This window comes from Macaca nemestrina, chromosome 10 (assembly GCF_043159975.1).
Source record: "Macaca nemestrina isolate mMacNem1 chromosome 10, mMacNem.hap1, whole genome shotgun sequence".
NCBI classification, from domain to species: domain Eukaryota; kingdom Metazoa; phylum Chordata; class Mammalia; order Primates; family Cercopithecidae; genus Macaca; species Macaca nemestrina.
Genome location: NC_092134.1, coordinates 80252318 through 80275198, shown reverse-complemented (window position 1 = coordinate 80275198; position 22881 = coordinate 80252318). Strand labels below are relative to the sequence as shown.

Genomic DNA, 22881 nt, shown 5'->3' with positions numbered 1-22881 from the left:
AAACCCCTTCTCCACAGAGGAGCAAACAAGTAGGAGCAAAAACAGGGCATCAGTTCTGAGCAAGAGGAAAAAAAGCACACGCAGCAGAATGGAAGGGGGTTAGACACCAACAGATGCAGTGTCTCTGGTCTGGGACCCACCTGCATCCGCAGAGGCCCTTTCCAGACCTGGCTTCCAGGGTCCCAGGGCGCACCTCAGGATTCTCCTGCACATTCGCGCTTGGACCCCTCTCCCTGCCCTCAGGTGGCAGGAGGAAGATGGACAAGAACTTTCCCGAGGCCAGGCTATAAACAGCCTGCTTTGGCCTTGATGAGGTAAAGAAAAGTGACAGCTGTGGTCTGAGGTAAGACTCTTTATTATATACTTGGGTGGGGTAGCCCAGGTGGATGCAAGGTTGCAGGGATGGGAAGCAGCCTTCTTGGGTGTCACTCTGAAAATGAAGTAGGGTGGTGGCCGCTCCTCGTCAGTGAATTAGTCCCCTACCAAGGTCTTACAGACCCACCCTTCCTTTCACCCTTCAGTTCCCACTGTCCTCCAAGGAGAGGAGCCTTGGGTGAGGGTCCCTCCCTCCTTCAGAGAGTGGGACTGTCTGCCTCTTGAAAGCGAGGATTGATGGTGGTCGTGATGGCACTTTTGTAGAGAGGATTACTGTCCTGAGGAAAGATGTTGCAGATTATGAGCAAAAATCCCAGGATTCCCTGTCCCCTTTCTAGACCTAAGAGGCCAGTCTTGAGCCGAATCCTAGGAGCTGATGGAAGTTAGCAGAGGGATTGGTTACATGTGCCAGGCGCTGGGGGAACCCAGTGGGAGGAATCGGGGATGGGCTTGTGGTGGGGAGACAGCTAAAAGGGGGCCTAACCAGGAAGTTTCACCTGCTTCCAGTTGAGTTGTTGCTGCTCCTTCTCAAAGCGACTGTATTCCCGGCGGTCATAGATTTCCACCGAGAGCCGGTAAGCCAGGACCAGCCCCAGCCCCACTGCCACGATGCCCCCTACGCAGCCCAGCACAATGGCCTGGGTGTGGTCTGCTCCCTCTGTGAACAAGAAACCAGACACACTTGTGGGAGCTGGAGCATAGGGACAGATCAACAGTTGTTCACGGTGTGTCCAGCCTGTCCAACCCTGTCACTGAAAGCAAAGGGAACCCAGCAAGGTCCAGGGTTATTCTCACTGCCCAGGGCCTTAGCCTTGTCCACTTGCTCAGTCGCCTCTGCCTTTGTTCTGGATTCACAGTTCTGCCTCAGCCCCCATCCTGTTTCCCATTATCTTCACTCTGCATCCCCAGAGTTGAGACCCTACCCATCAAACTTCCAGGGTTTGTGGCATCCCTGACCACTTACTTTCTTGGGGTCTCACTCTGAGCACGACCCTGCCTCTGGCATCATCCTCCACCAAGAAGAAGAACAAGTGGTTGTCCAGGGTCCTCTCTTTGCACCAGCCATCATCCAAGATAGGGGCCAAGACCAGGGTCACATTGGTATGGGCACAAGCTGTACTGCAATTGGTGGCCAAGAGGCCAGTCCCAAAGGCCCCACACTCTGCACAGTCCCTATGCAGTAGATGCCAATAAGTTACCATCTGGGTAGTTGTCACCCAGTGCCCTTTACCCAACTACAAGCAGGAAGGAGAGTAGAGAGTAGGCAGATGGGAGTGGCTCAACAAGCCCCACTGTGCCCCTGCTCCCAAGATGCAAAACCTGAGGCCTCACCGGTGTCTCTCACATGGTGTCTTGCAGCCTGGGCATTGGTCACATAGAGCACCGTAGTAGCCATCCGAGCACTGGCAGCGGTTGCATTTGCAGCGTCCATGCCCACTGCAGAGCCCTCCCTCGGGACTGATGCAACTGTCCATGTCCCCACTGCATTCGCATGCTCTGCCCGTGCGGTTGGCATGACAGTGACATACTCCACATTGGCAGCGACCAAAGCCTGGGGTAGAGCCATGCAGAGGGTGACAACCATACTCCACACACACAGTTGGCCATCACATGGCACCACAAGCGCATGCATCCAGTCTTTTTCAAGTATGCCAAACACACTCTCTAACCCATACACCAGAATCTTTGACATTTGCCTTCCATGCCAGGAGACTCCCAGAGCCTAAGTGCCTTGGGAAGGCCTCTCAGACCCTGCCCTTCTCCCCAAGGTACCTCCACAGAGGATGCCCTCATGTCGCTCACAGCTGGCATCGTCACACTCGCACAGATGTCCAGAGCTCTGTCCATTGCAGCTGCAGTGTCCACATTGGCACTGACCCTTTCCGCTGCATAGGGGCCCTGTGCCATTGGGAGCCCGGCACCCAGTTTCCAGATCTAAGGAGGACAGCTCAGCCTCAGAGCACTCACAGAGCCGGCCTAGGCGGCCGGGGGCACAGCTGGGAGGAGAAGGCAAAGGAGGGAAGTAGGTCAGAGGGTTTGATCACCCCTGACTTGTCTCTCCCAGGAACCTCTAAACCCAAGTTCTCAAGAGTTGGAGAAAGACAACTGAAGGAATAAGTATAGTGGAACACCGACGAGGGGTGAGAGAGTGGAGGGAGCCGCAGTCAAGAGGAGGGCCTGAACATATCTGGGAAGCTTCAAGGGATGAAATTGAGTGGGGAGTCTAGGGATGTCAAGGATACTCCTGTGGGGGGAATGGAAAGCAGCGGAGGAATACAGGCCAGGGTTGGTCGTTTGTTGTCAGCCAGCTGGGTGAAGGGAAGAGGAGGCCCTCACCTGCATACCCCACATTGTAGGTGTCCCTGGCCATCACTGCAGTGGGGAGCCTGGGCCTGGGTGTCACTGCAGTTACAGTCACACAGCGTGTGCAACTCCACAATCAGCTCCTCTGAGAAGCCAAGGGCCCGGAGCCTCAGGAGATGGGGCTCTGGGAGGCAGTGGGTGGCTTGGAGGGAAACCCAGAAAGTCACCTAAGAACAGGGTAGGCAGGAATCAGGCCATGGTTATACAAACACACCAAACTCACCCAGAACCTCACCCCTTAGATCATCCAGAACCTCACCCCTTAGTAAATGAAGAGATGGGGTCATGGTAACACCCAACTCCTAGAAACTTTACCTGAGGAAGCCACTCAGACTACTTCAGGAAGGATGGATGGAGGATTACCCCAGGGTCTCCCATCACTCCCCATTCCTGCCCCCCATCTTTCCCTGCCTGCTTAATTTCCCACTCCCACCTCCCCCTGCCCGCCCGCCTTCTGCCTGTGCTTGCTGGCTCTCACCGTCTGGTTGATTTGGACATGGTTGCACTGTCCTCGATCCTCAGCCTTACCCTCCGTCTTCTCAGGACCCTCACACTGGGATTCGTAAGAAATGTGGACCCCAGGAGGGAGTGAAGAGTGTTCAAGGGTCACAGTGGAAGACAGGCTCTATGGGAAGAGAGCAAGTGGATAACCACGTGAAGGCAGGAAAGGACCCCACCCCCACCTTATGTCCTCTCCAGGTGTTCCCAGTTCTGCCAGCACCCTGCCCTCTGCCACCTGGGGCTCCTTACATTCTGCCCAGTCGAGGCATTTCTGGAGGGAGGACCCATGAGAACCTTGCATAGAATATACAGGATCCAGAGGCCTCTAATACAGCATTTCAGTGCAGAGACCATGTTTGTGAAGCCCCACATCAGGACACATAACCTGGGTGCATGCCAGGTCTAAAGGGCAAATTCATTACAGAGTTTGTCTTGGGAAATTTGATACCATCTCAGATTTTTTTGCCATAGGTTTAGGAGATGCTCCGTTATCAGGAAGCCTACAGCCTAGTTGCAGAGATAAGACCTAAACCACTAAGAGTTTTTATGGTTCCTTCTACCTGTAAAATTCTATGGTTCTTGTGAAAAATAGCTTTGAATTATTTATAAACATAGTGAAAGCAGGCTCCAGATCTCACATTGTTTATGTACAGACTGGGGAAAAATGCCAGCCCTTCTGTTTGTTATCTTTGTGACCTTGGACAAGTCACTTAGCCTTGTGTGGGTTTCCTCCTCTGTAAAAGAGGGATGATAACAGTTACGAAGCAAGGCTTTTGGCGGGGTTAAATGAAGTAGAAACAGTATGTACACCTAGGATGGTGGGTGTGTGAAATAAAAGCTCAGTGACTGAAACTTTCCTGGCAGGCTGCACTCTGCCAGGTGAGGAGGTGGGGCGGGGATCTGAGCTCCATGCTCTCTGCACGTCAGATGTTTAAGATTTATGAATGTAAGATTGAACAATTAATGACAGCCACATGCAGACTATAGGTAGGAGCTGTGGAATGTTAGACCAAAAAGTGACCATTTCCCCTTAGTTCTGCCACCCCACCGAAGGACCCCTTTCCACCTTTCCCTAGTGCCCACCCTCACCATCTCCCCCTCGTTTGGCCCCTCACATTATAAGCATCCATGATGAGCTGTACCACATTGCTGGAGTCCTCACTCAGCTCCCCAACCGCAGACTTAGGAATCAGCTTACTCAGCTCCTGAGTTATGGGGAGTTAAGGGAAATGGTAGGTCACAGCTCTAGGAAAATGGGCTCCTGGGGGTCTGGAAGGAGGGCATATGGGGGACAGAGAATGGATCTTTGGGGGAATTGAGAAAGGCTGGGGTGGGGCTGGGGATCTGACATGTAGACATCTCTTACCTGGTAGACAGGCAGTGCAGCACTGGTGACAGCAAAGATGGGCTGGATGTTTGCTGCAGAGAGGGCCTGGGCTACCTGACCCACAGAGGGGTAGTCCTAGGGCAGGGAGCAGGGACAAGGTGAGCCCCACAGGTCTCCCCCACAACATGCAAGGTGCCCTCAGCCTGGGGAATCCAGGAACCAAGGTTCCACCAGCTGGAGGAGCCCTGGAGGCTTGCTATGGAATAGGAAGGAGGTAGAGAAAGGTGTCCTGTCTCCACAGCTGAAAGGAGGAACTGCTGGGGAAGATGGCAGGTGTCTACAGGGTGGTTACTGGTGAGGACTGTAAGGCTGGGAGTGGGAGTCCTGGAAGGAAAGAGGTATGGCTCAAATGGGGAGAAGCGGGGTGACTATAGGGACTCACAAACTCTGTGCTGCGACTGTAGAGGCCATTGCTGTCCAAGTGGCAGTGCCCATCACTGGGCATGAAAATGCCACCCAACTTCCCGTCCCCAGCCGTATGGAATGTGTCATCTGAAGTGAACACCAGCAGCCGGGACACATTTCTCCAGCCAATCTGCTCCTGAGGCACAGTGGGGGTGGTAGGCTATGCACCTGGGCATGGCCCTTGAGCCACCCCAGCCAGCTCTGTGAGCCAAGAATGTGGCAAGCCTCACTCTGAGTCAGCTTGTCCATCCCCTTGCCTCCAGTACCTTGCTTTCTCCTGCTCTCCCCAGTCCCCCAAAGAAGGCTGCTGCTAGTGGAAGCTTACTTGTGAATTAGAAAAACATGCCTTCTCCTCAAGATACTCTCCTCAAGATATTTTACTCCAGGCCGGGCGCGGTGGCTCAAGCCTGTAATCCCAGCACTTTGGGAGGCCGAGACGGGCGGATCACAAGGTCAGGAGATCGAGACCATCCTGGCGAACACGGTGAAACCCCGTCTCTACTAAAAATACATTAAAAACTAGCCGAGTTGGCGGGCGCCTGTAGTCCCAGCTACTCGGGAGGCTGAGGCAGGAGAATGGCGTGAACCCGGGAGGCGGAGCTTGCAGTGAGCTGAGATCCGGCCACTGCACTCCAGCCTGGGCGACAGAGCGAGACTCTGTCTCAAAAAAAAAAAAAAAAAAAAAAAAAAAAGGCCGGGCGCGGTGGCTCACGCCTGTAATCCCAGCACTTTGGGAGGCCGAGACGGGCGGATCACGAGGTCAGGAGATCGAGACCAACCTGGCTAACACGGTGAAACCCCGTCTCTACTAAAAAATACAAAAAAAACTAGCCGGGCGAGGTGGCGGGCGCCTATAGTCCCAGCTACTCGGGAGGCTGAGGCAGGAGAATGGCGTGAACCCGGGAGGCGGAGCTTGCAGTGAGCTGAGATCCGGCCACCGCACTCCAGCCTGGGTGACAGAGCGAGACTCCGTCTCAAAAAAAAAAAAAAAAAAGATATTTTACTCCAACCCACTAGGTAATTGTTAAAATAAGTATACAAACTACACCTACTATGATATGAATGGCACCCCCTAGAATGGTGCACTATACAACCATAAGGGGCAGTCCCATTCCCAAACAGACCTCCAGGCTCAGATCCCCACCCCACCTCCTCACCTGGCAGAGTGCAGCCTGCAGAATGGCATCGAAGCCACCTTCAGGCGAGTCCAGATTGCCGGACACGCTCTGGCGCCCCACCTCCCGCTCGAAGGCTTGTGCATCCCCCGTCAGGGACAGCACATGGTGAAAGCTGAAGGGTGACTGGCAGCGCTCCAGCCGTGTGGGGCAGGGGTGGCGCAGCTTGGAGGGCACTGTGCTCACAAAGGGCAGCACCGTTTTGTCCACAAAGGAACCAAAACCTGGGAGAGGAGAGGAATGAAGGCTGTGCCAGAAGTCGCAGGGCAGCAACAGAGGACCCACGAGAGCGCTCTATGGGAAGTGGGGTGGGGAGGACGGTCATGGAAGAGGTGATGGGAGAGGGTGCACCCGGGGGCAGGGACCCGGTAACTGACAAGCAAAGCAGTGAGACCACTGGCTCAGGGAAGTGGCAGGTAGAGGACATTAAGAGGAGGACACAACTCCCAGGGCAAATGGGAACTTCCAGAAGGCGGAAGAAGGCCCGGGTATAGGATATGGTAGCAGCATAAGGCAAAGGAAGGAAATTTGAATAGAGGAGAGTTGGCACAGAATGTGGTGCCAGGGACAGTGGCATCTAGGCCTTGCCCAAGGAGACTTGCATCAGGGCAGGTTCCAGGCTGGTAGGCTCAGGGCAGTTGTCCAGGCCCAGAGTCTCCAGACGCTGGGTCTCAGCTAGACCTGTAAAACGGACTGTCTCTGGAGTCCTCTCCAGCTCTGACCTAGAAGATGGGTGTCATTAGGGAAAGATGGAGGAATGAACCTGTGGCCTGGCTAGGCCTGTCAACAACTGGGAGGGCAAATTGGGGCCCTTGTGAGTCCAGGATATTGGCAGAGGCTAAGGCAGTGGTTGAACAGGCAAGGGCTAACAGGGCGAGAGGCAGCCCTCGGCTCACCAATGCGCACAGAATGGGTGACTTCCTGCAGCCGGACCAGCAGAGCGTGCCCAAGCTGGCGCACGCGTTCCAGGTCGTCCTTCATGGAGTAGCTCAGGTCCATAAGGTAGTACAAGTCCACCGGGTATCCCTCAGCACGAAGGAAGCGGACCTGGAGCTGCTGGGGCTCTCCTGGGGGGTGGGTGGCGGGCGGGTCAGCAGAGCACATTGGAACGCCAGCCTAGACCTCTGGCCTGGCCCCGCCGCCCCTAACTCACCAGGCCGTAGCGTGATCCGGACCCGCTGCGGCGCCAGCTGAGTGGCACCCTCTCCGCGGGCGCCCTGGCTGAGCGGCTGGTCCTGCAGCACCTCCTGCTGGCCGCGGGGCTCCTCCAGCTCCTCCAGCGGGCAGCCTCGAGCCAGCAGCTCCTCTCGTCGGGCGCAGCGCCGTGCCTCCGCCTCCCCCGACGCGGTGAAGTTCTGCTCAGCAAGAAAAGGCGCGTCGGGACCGGTCCTGCACAGGCCCTAGGCCCCGCTACCAAAAACACCCTGCAAACTCGGCCCCCTCTAATGCCCCCACCTCCAGTCCATTCCCTGAGTCCCTGATTCCCTCTCCTCCTCCTCGCCACAGCTACCCTTGAACTCTGGTCTTTTTTGTTGTTTTGTTTTGTTTTTGAGACAGAGTCTCACTCTGTCACCCAGGGCTGGAGCGCAGCGGTGCTATCTCTGCTCACTACAATCTCCACCTCCCCGGTTCAAGTGATTCTCATACCTCAGCCTTCCAGTAGCTGGGACTACAGGCCTGTGCCACCACGCCCAGCTTTTTTGTATTTTTAGTAGAGACGGGATTTCACCATATTGGCCAGGCTGGTCTCAAACTCTTGACCTCAAGTGATCCTCCCGCCTCGGCCTCCCAAAGTGCTGGGATTACAGGTGTGAACCACCACGCCTTTTTCTTTCTTTCTTTCTTTCTTTCTTTCTTTCTTTCTTTCTTTCTTTCTTTTTTTTTTTTTTTACCAACTGTAAAGACAGGGTCTTGCTTTTTTGCCCAGGCTGGTTTCGAACTCTTGGGCTGGAGAAATCCTCCTGCCCCAGCCTCCCAAAGTGCTGGGATTACAGGCATGAACCTGTGGAACTCTGGTCCTTTCTTCCTTGTCACAGCCCCACTTCCTATAGTAGTCCCCCACCCCTCCGCTTATCTCAACTCCCCCTTGCCCCAGTCACCTACCCCCTCTCCTCCCCAATAGAGCCACAGACTTCCTGTTGAGATCTTAGAGACTTCACTACCACAAAAAAATGGGGGCCTTGCCTCCTAGGCCAGCCTTCCCAGCAAGCTCACACCAAAATGGGAAGGTGGTCAGACTAAGACCCACAGCTCCTTGGAAGGGAAAGGATAAGAACAGAAGAGGAGGCGTCCTACCCCCGTAATATGTCTGGTACCCCTAAGACTGGATGGGAAGCCACAGGGGAAGGAAATGGTTAGAGCGGCTTCTCAGCTTGCCCTGGGTGTCAGCTCCTGGTCTGGGGACTGGAGAAGCCAGACACAGACCTGACTACCTCAAGAGCTCCAGCTTCCCAGCTCCAGCCTGGCACCTCTGCCTCTGCCTTGTGCAGACTCAGTATCTACCCTTCTTGTCCTTTCAGAGTCACTGTGTGCCTTTCTCCTGGGTCCTCTAAGCATCTGTAGCTCTGCTTCCATGTGAATTTGCCCTCATCTCTTATCTGGGCTCCCACACTGATCTAACCCTCCATCTTCCCCTGAGAGAGGCAGACCTGCCCCTGTCCCAGCTTGGGCGCCCCTCCTGCTCTGCTGCTCCATGAGTTCTGTCTCTTTCAAGCATAAACAAACAACAGCTTTGTTTGAAGAACCAGGGAGACACCTGCTCCCTAGCATCCTTCTTGGCCACTTAGGTAGCTTAAGCCTTTCCAGTCCCCCTCAAGCCCATATACTTCCACCCCTCCCCTTTCTACCTGTCCAGTCATAGGCTACTACACACCCAGGAACAGAATGCCTCCACCCAAAACACAGACTTAGAAATCTAACTACACACTTTCTGCTATGGACTGAACTCTGCACCCCTACCCCACCCCACTCCCAACCCATTCTATATTGAAGCCCTAACCCTCCATGTGATGGCATTTGGAAATGGAGCCTTTGGGAGGTACCTAGGTTTAGATGAGGGCCTAAGGGTGGAACCCTCATGATGGAATTAGTGCACTTACAAGAACAGAGGCAGTTCCCACCCCCCATCCTCCAGCCCCCTCCCTACGATGTAAGGACATAGCGAGAAGGTAGCCAGTCTGCAAGCCAGGAAGAGAGCCCTAACTGGGGAACCAAATCGGTCAGCACTTTGATCTCGGACTTCCCAGCCTCCAACATTAGGAGAAATGAATTCCTGTTGCTTAAACCACCCAGCCTATGGTATTTTGTTATGGCAGCCCTCACTGGCTAGTACTTTTCTCACATGTTTACATACACAACAGCTCCCTCTACCTATACACAAGCATGAATTCCCACAACTACATACTTTCTCCCAATTCATGGTCACAAATTCTCTCCATATATACACAAGCAAATGGATACAGACATAATCCTAAGTGCACAGGAAACTTGCATGCATGTGTATGCACACACATATATCCACACACAGGAGTCCTATGTGCACAAACTCAGTCACACATGAGACTCTGGAGTGTTCCTAGAAAATCATACATGTGCCCACACAATCACACACATATATCCAGGCTGCACATACACATACACATACACATGGTTCAAAGGCCATAGGCCCATCTTTACCAGTTGCTTGCACCATGCACAGCTGGGGTGTGAGACGATGCACTTCTGGCAGGAGGGGGCTGGCTGGCAGGACCCCAGCAGGGACAGGTGAGGATTCCCCCATTCTGTGGCCTCCCCTGTGGATGGGGTCTTGGCGTCCAACTCACTCTCACCTCTGCTCAGGACCAGCAGCAAAACAAGGACCACTGGCAAAGCCACCATGCCCTGTAATAGGATATAAAGGGGGACATGTGGGTCCTCAGGGAGGACCCTCAGCTCTCAGTCCTCTAAACTTAGCTTGTGGTTATCACTCTCAAAACTCTACCCCAACACTTTATCTCCCCTCATAGTTTCACTTCCCCTGTGGATTCAGCAGTTTCTTCAAAATGATGGGAAGGAGCAGGTATCAGGCAAAGGTAGGGGCCTCCAGACATGGTGGCTCATGCCTGTCATCTCAGCACTTTAGGAGGCCGAGGTGGGTGGATCACTAGAGCTCAGGAGTTCGAGACCAACCTGGTCAACATGGCAAAATCCCATCTCTACGAAAAACACAAAAATTAGTCGGGCATGGTGGCGTGCACCTGTAATCTGAGTTACTCAGGAGGCTGAGGCAAGAGAATCGCTTGAACCCGGGAGGCAGAGGTTGCATTGAGTCAAGATCACACCACTGCACACCAGCCTGGGTGACAGAGCAAGAATCTGTCTCAAAAATAAATAAATAAATAAAATAGGGACCTCAGAGGAGATCTGTCCTTCCTGTGTGCAGACTTCATGTGACCAGGGTGGGCAAAATGGCCTACTAAAGGATCTGGGGACTGGCCTGGAAGCGCTAAAGTCTGCACTCAGTTCTATTTACCGAGATCCCAAGCCGTAATGGTAGTAGAACCAAACAGAAAACAGACCGGATTCTGGTACTGCTGCAGTCACTCACTGGCTGTGTGGCAAGTCAGACTTTCTCTCTGGGCTTTAGTTTCCACATCTGCAAAGTGGAGGAGTTGAATAAATAATCTGACATACTTTGCAGCTTTTACAATCTTGGATTCTAAATAAGAGAAGAGGGTCAGTGAGTGGGAATTAGAGAAAAGAAAGCTGGAACAGATGAGGGAGTGTGTGAAAGTGTCAAGGAAGAATAGTTCTACTTGGGTGACATGGTGGCAAGAGGAATGAAGATTAGACCACAAGAACTCTCTGCAGGTCTGGGATAAGGGGAGAAAGAAGGCCAGTGTTGGCAAAAAAAATAATAATAATAATTCTATTTTCTGTACTTTGCACAAAGATAATCTAGATTGAAGAAAGAGCCTGGGCCGGGCGCGGTGGCTCAAGCCTGTAATCCCAGCACTTTGGGAGGCCGAGACGGGCGGATCACGAGGTCAGGAGATCGAGACCATCCTGGCTAACACGGTGAAACCCCGTCTCTACTAAAAATACAAAAAACTAGCCGGGCGAAGTGGCGGGCGCCTGTAGTCCCAGCTACTCGGGAGGCTGAGGCCGGAGAATGGCGTGAACCCGGGAGGCGGAGCTTGCAGTGAGCTGAGATCCGGCCACTGCACTCCAGCCTGGGCGGCAGAGCGAGACTCCGCCTCAAAAAAAAAAAAAGAAAGAGCCTGGAGGCAGGGTAATTCTTCGAGTGACCTTTTGGAAAGCCAAGCAGATTCCTGATTTTAAAAAACATGTTAATTTTTTTAAATGAGCAGGTAATTCGTTTACCATGCTTCATAAGTCAAAAAGTTAAATCCCATTGGCCCTTTTTTTTGCAGAAATGGAAAAACTGATCCTAAAATTTATATGGAATTGCATGGAACCCCAAATAGCCAAAATAATCTTGTAAAAAAACATACTGCAAAGCTACAGTGATCAAGACAGCGTTGGCTGGTCACAGTGGCTCATGCCTATAATCCCATGGTGGGAAGACAGCTTTAACCCAGTAGTTTGAGGCTGTAGTGAGCTATGATCGTGTCACTGTACTCTGCCCTGGGCAACAGAGTGAAACCCTGTCTCTTAAAAAAAAAGGGAAGACAATGTGGTACTGGCATAAGGCTGACATAAGGATACACATAGGCCGGGCGCGGTGGCTCAAGCCTGTAATCCCAGCACTTTGGGAGGCCGAGACGGGCGGATCACGAGGTCAGGAGATCGAGACCAACCTGGCTAACACAATGAAACCCCGTCTCTACTAAAAATACAAAAAAATTAGCCGGGCGAGGTGGCAGGCGCCTGTAGTCCCAGCTACTCGGGAGGCTGAGGCAGGAGAATGGCGTAAACCTGGGAGGCGGAGCTTGCAGTGAGCCGAGATAGCGCCACTGCACTCCAGCCTGGGCGACAGAGCGAGACTCCGTCTCAAAAAAAAAAAAAAAAAAAAAAAGGATACACATATATTATACATCAATGGAATAGAATTGAAAGAGTCCAGAAATAAACTGTGCTTCTGTGACCAATTGATTTCCAATAAGGGTGCCAAACCATTCAATGAGAAAAACTGTCTTCAAAAAATGGGGCTGGGACAGGGCACAGTGGCTCATGCCTGTAATCCCAGCACTTTGGGAGGCCGAGGCAGGTGGATCACTTGAGGTCAGGAGTTCGAGACCAGCCTGGGCAACTTGGTGAAACCCTGTCTCTACTAAAAATACAAAAACTAGCCGGGTGTGGTGGTGTATGCCTGTAATCCCAGCTACTCAGGAGGCTGAGGCAGGAGAATCACATGATCCCAGGAGGCAGAGGCTGCAGTGAGCTGCAATTGCACCACTGCACTGCAGCCTGGGCAACAGAGTGAAACTCTGTCTTATTTTGTTTTGTTTTGTTTTTTTGAGATGGAGTCTCACTCAGGCTGGAGTGCAGTGGTGCCATCTCAGCTCACTGCAACCTCTGCCTCTGAGGTTCAAGCAATTCTCCAGCCTCAGGCTCCCAAGTGTCTGGGACTACAGGCATGCACCACCACACCCGGCTAGTTTTTGTTATTTTTAGTAGAGAGAGGTTTTCACCACATTGGCAGGGCTGGTCTCAAACTCCTGACCTCAAGTGATCCAACCGCCTCAGGCTCCCAAAGTGCTGGGATTACCGGCGTGAGTCACCATGCCCAGCCGAAACTCCATCTAAAAAAAAAAAATAAGGCCAGGCACGGTGGCTCGTGGCTCATGCCTGTAATCCCAACACTCTGGGAGGCCAAAATGGGCAGATCACAAGGTCAAGAGTTCGAGAACAGCCTGGCTAACATAGTGAAACCCCATCTCTACTAAAAATACAAAAATTAGCCGGGTGTGATGGCACACGCTACCACTTTTTCTTAAAAAAAAAAAAAAAAAAGTGCTTTCAACTTGCAAAAGAATGAAGTTGGACCCTCCTGCCTCACACCACATACGAAGGTTAACTGAAAAGGGATCGAAGGCCTAAATATAACTGCTAAAATTATAAACTCATAGAATAAAGTATATAGGTAAATCTTCATAATCTTGGACTTGGTAATGGATTCTTACCTGTAATACCAAAAGCACAAACAACAAAAGGAAAAATAGATACATTGGACTTCATCAAAAATTTAAACTTTTGTGCATCAAAGACAATGTCAAGAGAGTGAAAACAACATACAGAATGGGAGAAAATATTTGCAGATTATATATCAGATGAGTATCCTTAATATATAACGAACTCTTACAATTCAACGACAAAAAGACAACCCAACTTTTAAAATGAGCGAAAGACTTAAAAAGACATTTCTTCAAAGAAGATAGACAAACAGCCACCCAGCATATGAAAAGATGCTCAACAGTATTAATCATTAGGAAAATGCAAATGAAACCCACACTGATCTGGGTGTGGTGGCTCACACCTGTAATCCTAGCACTTTGGGAGACCGGAAGTGGGTGGATCACTTGAGATCAGGAGTTCAAGACCAGCCTGGGCAACATGGTGAAACCCCCATCTTTACTAAAAATACAAAACTTAACCGGGCGTGGTGGTGCATGCCTGTAGCCCCAGCTACTCGGGAAGCTGAGGCACAAGAAGCGCTTGAACCTGGGAAGGAGAAGCTGCAGTGAGCCAAGATCGGGCCACTGCACTCCAGGCTAGGCGACAGAGTGAGACCCTGTCTCGAAGCAAAAGAAAGAAGGAAGGAAGGAAGGAAGGAAGGAAGGGAGGGAGGGAGGGAGGGAGGGAGGAAGGAAGGAAGGAAAACCACAATGAGATACCACTTCACTTCTACTAGAATGACTATCATCAAAAAATGAAAAACAGCGAGTGTTGATGAGAACACGGAGAAATTGGGATCCTTATATATTACCGTGTAAATAATGTAAAATAGTACAATCTCTGTGGAAAACAGTTTGATTCCTCAATAAATTGAGCGTAGGATTACCCTATAACCTGGCAATTTCACTCTTAGGTATATACCCAGAAGAATTGAAAACAGGTGTTCAAACAAAAATTTGTACAGAAATGTTCACAGCAGCAATACTCACAATAGCTAAACGGTGGAAAGAACCCAAATGTCCATTAGCTGATGAATGAATAAAGAAAAGGTGGTATATCCATACAGCAGAAAGTTATTTGGCCATAAAAAGCAATGAAGTGGGGCGGGCACAGTGGCTCACGCCTGTAATCCCAGCACGTTGGGAGGCCGAGGCAGGTGGATCACCTGAGGTCAGGAGTTCAAGACCAGCCTGACCAATACAGTGAAACCTCATCTCTACTAAAAATACAAAAATTAGCCAGGCATGGTGGTGGGCTCCTGTAACCCTAGCTACTTGGGAGACTGAGGCAGGAGAATTGCTTGAAACCGAGAGGCAGAGGTTGCAGTGAGCCGAGATTGCACCATTGCACTCCAGCCTGGGTAACAAGAGCAAAACTGGGTCTCAATAATAATTTTTAAAAAAGCAATGAAGTACTGATACATACATGCTACAACGTGGAAAACATTGTACACTAGCAGAAAACATGCTCAGTGAACAAAACCATTCATGAAAGATCACATATTGTATGATTCCACATATGGAACATATCCAAACTAGAAAAGTCCACAGAGACAGAAGGTAAATTAGTGGTTACCAGAGCTTGGGGGAAGGGGAAATGGGGAATGACTGCTTAATGGGCAGTCTCATTTTTGGGGTGATGAGTAAGTTCTGGAATTAGTGAATGTACTTAATGCCACTGAATTGTACACTTAAAAGTGGTAAAAATGATAAATGTTTGTGTATCTTACCATTTTAAAAATCAAAAAGTTAATCCTACCCCATATGCCATACCCAGTTTCCACACCTACCTTAAATGAATATCATTTATTACTATTTTTTTTCTTTTTTCTTTACTTTTTTTTTTTTTTTTTTGAGACGGAGTCTTGCTCTGTCGCCCAGGCTGGAGTGCAGTGGCCGGATCTCAGCTCACTGCAAGCTCCGCCTCCCGGGTTCACGCCATTCTCCGGCCTCAGCCTCCAGAGTAGCTGGGACTACAGGCGCCCGCCACCTCGCCCGGCTAGTTTTTTGTATTTCTTAATAGAGACGGGGTTTCACCGTGTTAGCCAGGATGGTTTCGATCTCCTGACCTCGTGATCCGCCCGTCTCGGCCTCCCAAAGTGCTGGGATTACAGGCTTGAGCCACCGCGCCCGGCCACTTTTTTTTTTTTTTTTTTTTTGAGGCAAAGTCTCACTCTGTGGCCCAGGCTGGAGTGCAGTGGCATGATCTACAGCCTCCGCCTTCTGGGTTCAAGCGAGTCTTGTGCCTCAGCCTCCTGAGTAGCTGGGATTACAGGTGTGAGCCGCTACGCCCAGCTGATTTTTGTGTTTTTAGTAGAGAGAGTTTCGCCATGTTGGCCAGGTTGGTCTCGAACTCCTGACGTCAAGTGATCCGCCCACCTCAGCCTCCCAAAGTGCTGGGATTACAGGCATGAGTCAACCTATCTTTGTTTCTTATAATCTTTCTAGAGATTGTTTTATGCATATACAAATTAACATGCATATGCTTTTTTTTTTTTTTTGAGACGGAGTCTCGCTCTGTCACCCAGGCTGGAGTGCTGTGGCCGGATCTCAGCTCACTGCAAGCTCCGCCTCCCAGGTTCACGCCATTCTCCTGCCTCAGCCTCCTGAGTAGCTGGGACTACAGGCGCCCGCCACCTCACCCGGCTAGTTTTTTTTTGTATTTTTTAGTAGAGACAGGGTTTCACCGTGTTAGTCAGGATGGTCTCGATCTCCTGACCTCGTGATCCGCCCGTCTCGGCCTCCCAAAGTGCTGGGATTACAGGCTTGAGCCACCGCGCCCGGCCACATATGCTTTTTAAATGGTAGACTCAAATGGCCCAATTCTTTAAATGGTAGAAAACACAATTTTTCACTTTTTTTTCCTGTAACTACTTTTTTTTTTTTTTTTTTTTTTTTTTTTTTGAGATGGAGTCTCGCTCTGTCGCCCAGGCTAGAGTGCAGTGGCTGGATCTCAGCTCACTGCAAGCTCCGCCTCCCGGGTTCCCGCCATTCTCCTGCCTCAGCCTCCCGAGTAGCTGGGACTACAGGCGCCCACCACCTCGCCCGGCTAGTTTTTTGTATTTTTTAGTAGAGACGGGGTTTCACCGCGTTAGCCAGGATGGTCTCGATCTCCTGACCTCGTGATCCGCCCGTCTCGGCCTCCCAAAGTGCTGGGATTACAGGCTTGAGCCACCGCGCCCGGCCTCCTGTAACTACTTTTCTTGAAGATCTTTCTACATGAGAAAATTAAGAACGTCCTTGTTCACTTTTACAGCCATAAAGCTTTCCATCGCATGGATACCTCATATCACAGTTAATCAGTACCAAGGATGTGCATTTAAATTGTTTCTTCTTTTTTCTTTTGAGACAAGGTCTCACTTTGTTGCCCAGGCTGGAGTGCAGTGGTGCCGTGATGGCTCACTGAAGCCTCCACCTCCTGGGCTCAAGCGGTTCTCCCCAGCTCAGCCTCCGTCGTAGCTGGGACCACAGGTGTACATCGTCACGTACAGCTATTTTTTATTTTTTTGTAGAGACAGGGTGTTGCTATGTTGCCCAAGCCGGTCTCAAACTCCTAGGCTCAAACTCCTAGGCTCAAGTGATCCTCCTGCCTCGGCTTCCCAAAGTGCTAGGATTACAGGCATGAGCCACTGTGCCTGACCTTAAATTATTTCTAGTTCACTATGACAAACAACGCTGAAATGAAAAGTAATGTATTTATTTATTTATTTATTCATTCATTCATTTGAGAGATAGGGTCTTTCTCTGTCACACAGGCTGTAGTGTAATGGCGCAATCATGGCTCACTGCTGCCTTGACCTCGCCGGCTCAACTGATCCTTCCACCTCAGTCTCCCGAGTAACTGGTACTACAGGCGCATGCTACCATGCCTGGCTAATTATTTTTGTATTATTTTGCAGAGATGGGGCTTCCCCATGTTGCCCAGGCTGGTCTAGAACTCCTGAGCTCAAGTGACCCACCCGCCTCGGCCTCCCAAATTGCCATGATTAAAGGCGTAAGCCACCTCCCCCAGCCAAATGTCATGTATTTACCATTTCACACGTGTGCAACTGAACCTGTAGGATAAATCCCTAGCAGAGGATGTGCAGGATAAATAGATAGATATCATTTTCAATGTTGGTGAGTATTTCATCTACATTCTCATGCTAAGAAAAGTATATATATGTTGGTGGGTATTGCCAACATAAACTCCTCGGTGCTTGTACTGGTCCACATTCCCATCAGCAGTGTATGAGAAAGGCCAACTAACTCCTCGTCATAAACCATTTGCATCTTCTTCAGCCTGGGCCAGAGTCAGTTCCAGATACTCTGCACAGAGTGTGGGAAAGGGGTGGGGTGCTGAGTTCTTGAACATCCTGGTGCTGCTCCCCACCACCTGTGACCTCAGGTGCCATATATAACGGAGGCTCCACCCCTCGGGGAGAGGCCGGCCCCAGTTCAGCCTCAGTGTAACCTCAGCCCTGCTTGCTCTGCGTGCCTGTGGTCAGGGAGGCTGGAGATGCTGCAACCCAAAGCCCGGTTTTGACTCATTTCTTTCAAGTGGAGTCTCAGCTGCCACATAGGTTTTTCAGAGATCTCAAGCCCACTCATCTCCCCTTAAAAGGGGCCCTGGGACTCCCTGGACAGCCGTTTTCTACCTTTCTTCCCAATTATCCTCTCTTCTCCCCTCCTTGGGAATACATGTTCTGCCACCTGTTTCTTTGCTTCTCTGTCTCTCTCTGGCTCCTTTCATTTCAAAACTTCTATTGCATCTCTCTGCTGCTTTTCTCTGCTCCACTTCTTCATAGGGCTGTTTTACTTCCTTTTCCCCTCTGTTCCTAACTATAGAATGGCTGAATCTTCACTCCATCCCACTCTTTTTACAAATGGAAACCTAAATTCCATGAGGCCATGAAGGGGTCGCCTGCCCCTCCACACCTGTGGGCGTTTCTCGTTAGGTGGAACGAGAGACTTGAGAAAAGAAATGAGACACAGAGACAAAGTATAGAGAAAGAAAAAGTGGGCCCAGGGGACTGGCGCTCAGCATGCAGAGGACCCGCGCCGGCACAGGTCTCTGAGTTCCCTCAGTATTTATTGATCATTATCTTTACCATCTTAGAAAAAGGGAAGTGGCAGGATAATAGGATCATCGTAGGGAGAAGGGCAGCAGTAAGACATATGAATAAAGATCTCTGTGACATAAGTTTAAAGAAAAGTGCCGTGCCTTGATATGCATATGCAAACATCTCCATAAACCTTTTTAGTGCATAAAGAGCAGCATTGCTCTAGCAAGTCCCACCTTTCGCCCTAAGGTGGTTTTCTCCCATCTTAGTAAATAGAATATATAGAGTTTTACACCGAGATGTTCCATTGCCCAGGGATGGGCAGGAGACAGATGCTTTTCTCTATCTCAACTGTCAAGAGGCCTTCTTTCCTCTTATATTAGTCCTCTTCAGCACAGACTCTTCACGGGTGTCAGGCTGGGGGACAATCAGGTCTTTCCCTTCCCACGAGGCCATATTTCAGACTATCACATGGGGAGAAATCTTGGACAATACCTAGCTTTCCTAGGCAGAGGTCCCTGCGACCTTTGGCAGTGTACGTGTCCCTGGGTACTTGAGATTAAGAGAATGGTGATGACTTTTCACAAGCATCCTGCCTTCAGGTACTTGTTTAACAAAGCACACCCTGCACAGCCCAAAATCCGTTAAACCTTGAGTCACCACAGCACATGTCTCTTGCAAGGACAAGGTTGGGGGTAGGGTCACAGATTAACAGCATCTCAAATGCAGAACAAAATGGAGTCTCTTATGTCTACTTCTTTCTATACAGACACAGTAACAGTCTGATCTCTCTTTCTTTTCCCCACAAGGCCAGGGTCACCCAGTGAACTAGGGGCAGGGCAGGACAGGGCAGGGCCAGACCTCTGCTGTGCTTCCTCCTTTCCTCCCTCCAACCCAGGTACCATCTCCATCAAAAGTTGTGTTCTGTCTCCGCTAGCCCTGATGGGCTCTGCCTAATCCCATTTCTCTTTCCTTAGGGGTACTCTGCAGTCTTCCCTTCTCTTCCTGGGACCAAGTGGTTATTTCCATTTTTCTGGACTCCATTCTGACTCCAATACACACCATGTGGCCCCCCTCAGCAGCTGAGAAACAGAGCCTCTTCCCAACCCATCCATACCTCCCAAGTCAAGCAGAACCCTCTGCTGCCCACTGGGAGTCACAACAAGGGAACGGAACTGAGCTGCTGGGCCTCAGTGTCCCAGGAGAGTGAAGTCTGTGGCCAAGGTGCCGATTAGGAAGAAGTTTGAGCTGAAGGCAGAGCATTAGGGATGGCAGCTGGGGTGGTGTTGGGAGAACCTTCCCTCAGTATAATCGGTATACCTACCCTACCTCAGTATAATCCTTAGCACATGGCAGGCACTCGAATGACAGCACTCATACACATCCCTGCCTCCAGACCCACTGTTGGGAAACTGATGCAAGAGAGATGGGCTTTGGGAGAAGTGGGGGTGGGGGGGCTGTGAAACTGGAGGAGGGAAGCAGGTCAGGGGATCTTAGGAATGCAGAAAGGAGTTCAGAGCCTTTCTCAAGTCTGGACAGGACCCTCGATATCCAGGTCAGAGCCCTCTTCCCAAGAGGTTGGGACCAGGTGGGCCTGGGCTTGTAAGGAGAGGAGGCAGAAGGGCTGGTGCCCTGGTACTCACAGGTGCGTGCAGAGCAGCCCTTCCTCTGGCGGCGGCAGCAGCCTTTGTGTACTGGTCTGGGAGACTGCAGAGGAGGAAGTGACACTCCCTGGGGTGGGGAAGATTTGGGGTTGGTGGGGGTGACTGATCTAGAAGGTGGAGCAGATTGGGGTGGGGCTGAGCCAAGGGAGTGGATGATACAGAGATCTGGAAGAAAGAAGCTCATTTATTGAACTCCTGTCGTGTGTTGAACGTAACATACTATAATTAACCCTCACAACAACCTCATAAGATAGGGGTTAATATTCCCCTAAGTCCCAATTTTACAGATGCAGAGATTGAGGCTTAGAAGCAGGAAATATAGAATTTTGCCCAAGGTCCCACAGCTAGTAAGTAGCTAGTCTAGGATTTAAAAAAAAAAAAAAAAGAAGAAGAAAAAAGATTTTTATTTTAAATTTTTGTTATTTTTTTATTTTTAATTTAATTTAATTTAATTTTTGAGACAGGGTCTTGCTCTGTTTCCCAAGCTGGAGTCCCATGGCATGATCTCAGCTCACTCCAAACCCCACCTCCCAAGTTCAAGCGATTCTCCTGCCTCAGCCTCCTGAGTAGCTGGGATTACAGGGGTGCACCACCATGCCCGGCAGCATTCTATATTCTTAGTAGAAATGGAGTTTCACCGTGTTGGCCAGGCTGGTCTCAAACTCCTGACCTCAATTGATGTGCCCACCTCGGCCTCCCAAAGTGCTGGGATTACAGGTGTGGGCCACCGTGTCCAGCCTATGTTTTTATTTTTGAGACAGAGTCTTGCTGTGTTGCCTAGGCTGGTCTGTAACTCCTGGATTCAAGCAATCCTCCCACTTTGGCCTCCTGCATAGCTGGGATTACAGGCACACCCGGCTGGTCTGGGATTTAAATCCAGGTCTGCCTGCCTCCAAAATTCATGATCTCTCTATTAACTTATACAGGAAGGAACATGATAGGAGTGAATAGAGGCAATAAGTACTGTAGAGAGGCGGGAAGTTAGAGACTCGTTCATTTTGAAAACCCAGGATACATTGTATTAGTGTGCTTGACTACATAGGCTCTGGAGCCAAGTTGCTACAGTTCAAATCCTGGCTCTACTACTTACTTGTAGTAAGGATCTTAGCTGAATTACTTAACCCCACCTGCAGCTGTTTTCTCATCTGTCAAGCAGGACTCACAGGATTGTCGGGAGAATTAAAAGAGATAATTCATATCAATTGCCTAGAAGACTACCTGGCACATACTAAGTAAGGGCTTGATAAGAGAATTAGTAGGGATGAGAAGTGACAGGTGAGAAGTGAAGAGGCTTTGAGAAATTCAAGGTCCAGACAGCTGGAAACTTGGAAGAGAGAGGCACAGGGCCAGGCTCAGAGCATGAGATTGGGGAGCCAGGAGCCAAGACAGTAGTGGAGCCTGGGAAAGGGGTGGAGGATGTGAACTGGGAGAAGCAGAGTGCAGGAACAATAGCTGAAGCCAAGGAAAGGATGAAGCCTGTAGGGAGAGTAGGAAAATATTAATGGGATTTGCTCCTGGCCCATACAGATCACTAAGAGCTTTGAGAGGGAACTAGACATGAGATCTGTGTTCACAGGTTGATCTCCCCTACCAGAAGGAGCACTCCTTGTGGGCAGGGACTGGCTCTACCAGGCTTCCCTGCTGGCGCCACTGCACCTAGCCAAGTGCCCATCTTACAGTAGGTGCTCAATGTCAGATGGATTGCAGAGGTGTAGCTGCTAGGAGGGGACAATTGGAGAGGAGGGGCTCTTTCTCTGGGTGGGCTTGGCCGGCCTCAGGCTATGGGGTAGCCAGAACCCATACCCTTCCCCCACAACCAGGGTTTACCACGGCAATGACCCTCCTTCCCCACAGGCCCTGTGGTTTCCTCTAGAGCTTCTTTCACTTTCTTCTTCTGCTTTCCGCCCTCCACTCTTCTCTCCCCTACTCCCACATCCTCAACTTTTTTGTCATATCCACAGGTCACCAGTGAAGAGAGCCAGGAACAAGGTAGGCAAGGCACTGTCCCAGGGAAGGTAGAACACGGAGGCAGGGCTTGAGGGGAGTCACAGAGGGCGAAGGGAAGAGTACAGGGTGCAACAGTAGAGGCCAAAGACACTGCAAAGGCGTGCTGCAGAGAGGTGTGTGGGAGCAAGGACAGATATTCGGAGAAGGTAACAGTGCAGGGGGCGGTGAGTGGAGGTCATGGGGTGAAGAGTGGGAACAGAGAGGGTGGGGGGAGTAAGCTATAAGGTGATAGCAGGGTGGGTGGGGACAGAAGGCCAGAGGGCTCCCTGGGTGAGGGGCTGGTGTAAAACAGAAACACTGTAGCTTAGATGCAGGTTGTGGTTCTTCTCTTCTGGGGCCAGGAACCCTCATAAGAACTAAATGAAACTTCAGGCCAGGCACGGTGGCCCACGCCTGTAATCCCAACACTGTGGGAGGCTGAGGTGGGTGGATCACTTGAGGTCAGGAGTTCAAGACCAGCCTAGCCAATATGGTGAAACCCTGTCTCTACTAAAAATACAAAAATTATCTGGGCATGGTGGTGCACTCCTGTAATCCCAGCTACGCAGGAGGCTGAGGCAGGAAAATCGCTTGAACCTGGGAGGCAGAGGTTGCAGTGAGCCAAGATCACGCCACTGCACTCCAGACTGGGCAACAAGAGTGAAATTCTGTCTCAAGAAAAGAAAGTACTCCTTCCCCAAAGAAGAGCAGATATGCACATATGCATAATTGGAGGTGGGGACAGGCTTACAGACCTGTGAAGTCCATTCATGCCCTCCCAGAGATCCACAGGATCCAACATAAGAACCCACACCAGGCCAGATGCAGTGGCTCACGCCTGTAATCCCAGTACTTTGGGAGGCCAAG

The 22881-nt window shown here is 50.7% G+C and overlaps 1 protein-coding gene across 4 annotated transcripts; it reads right to left on the bottom strand.

The window, feature by feature from the left end:
- Window positions 1-332: 332 nt before the first annotated feature.
- Window positions 333-20086, bottom strand: LOC105474288 (integrin subunit beta 7). Of its 4 annotated transcripts, none has more exons than XM_011728850.2 (16): window positions 20008-20086; window positions 10718-10840; window positions 9883-10086; window positions 7361-7562; window positions 7104-7274; window positions 6190-6431; window positions 5010-5168; window positions 4607-4702; window positions 4356-4445; window positions 3218-3364; window positions 2713-2906; window positions 2149-2372; window positions 1708-1927; window positions 1340-1548; window positions 873-1033; window positions 333-653 (listed from the first exon to the last, which is right to left on the bottom strand). In XM_011728850.2, exons 3-16 carry the CDS (start codon window positions 10081-10083, stop codon window positions 573-575), a joined length of 2397 nt encoding a protein of 798 aa, XP_011727152.2. In that variant the 5' UTR covers window positions 10084-10086; window positions 10718-10840; window positions 20008-20086; the 3' UTR covers window positions 333-572. The 4 variants fall into 4 exon arrangements, with proteins under 4 accessions (XP_011727152.2, XP_011727153.2, XP_011727154.2 ...); XM_011728851.2 differs by having other exon boundaries at window positions 10764-10840; XM_011728852.3 differs by having other exon boundaries at window positions 10793-10840.
- Between the last annotated feature and the right edge of the window lie 2795 nt (window positions 20087-22881).

Coding starts and splice junctions, on each gene's coding strand:
- LOC105474288 (XM_011728850.2), bottom strand. CDS start 10,083: ATGGTGGCTTTGCCAGTGGTCCTTGTTTTGCTGCTGGTCCTGAGCAGA. Junction 1,549..1,707: donor ACACCATGTGAGAGACACCG/GTGAGGCCTCAG, acceptor TCTACTGCATAG/GGACTGTGCAGAGTGTGGGG. Junction 654..872: donor AACAACTCAACTGGAAGCAG/GTGAAACTTCCT, acceptor ATCTTTCCTCAG/GACAGTAATCCTCTCTACAA.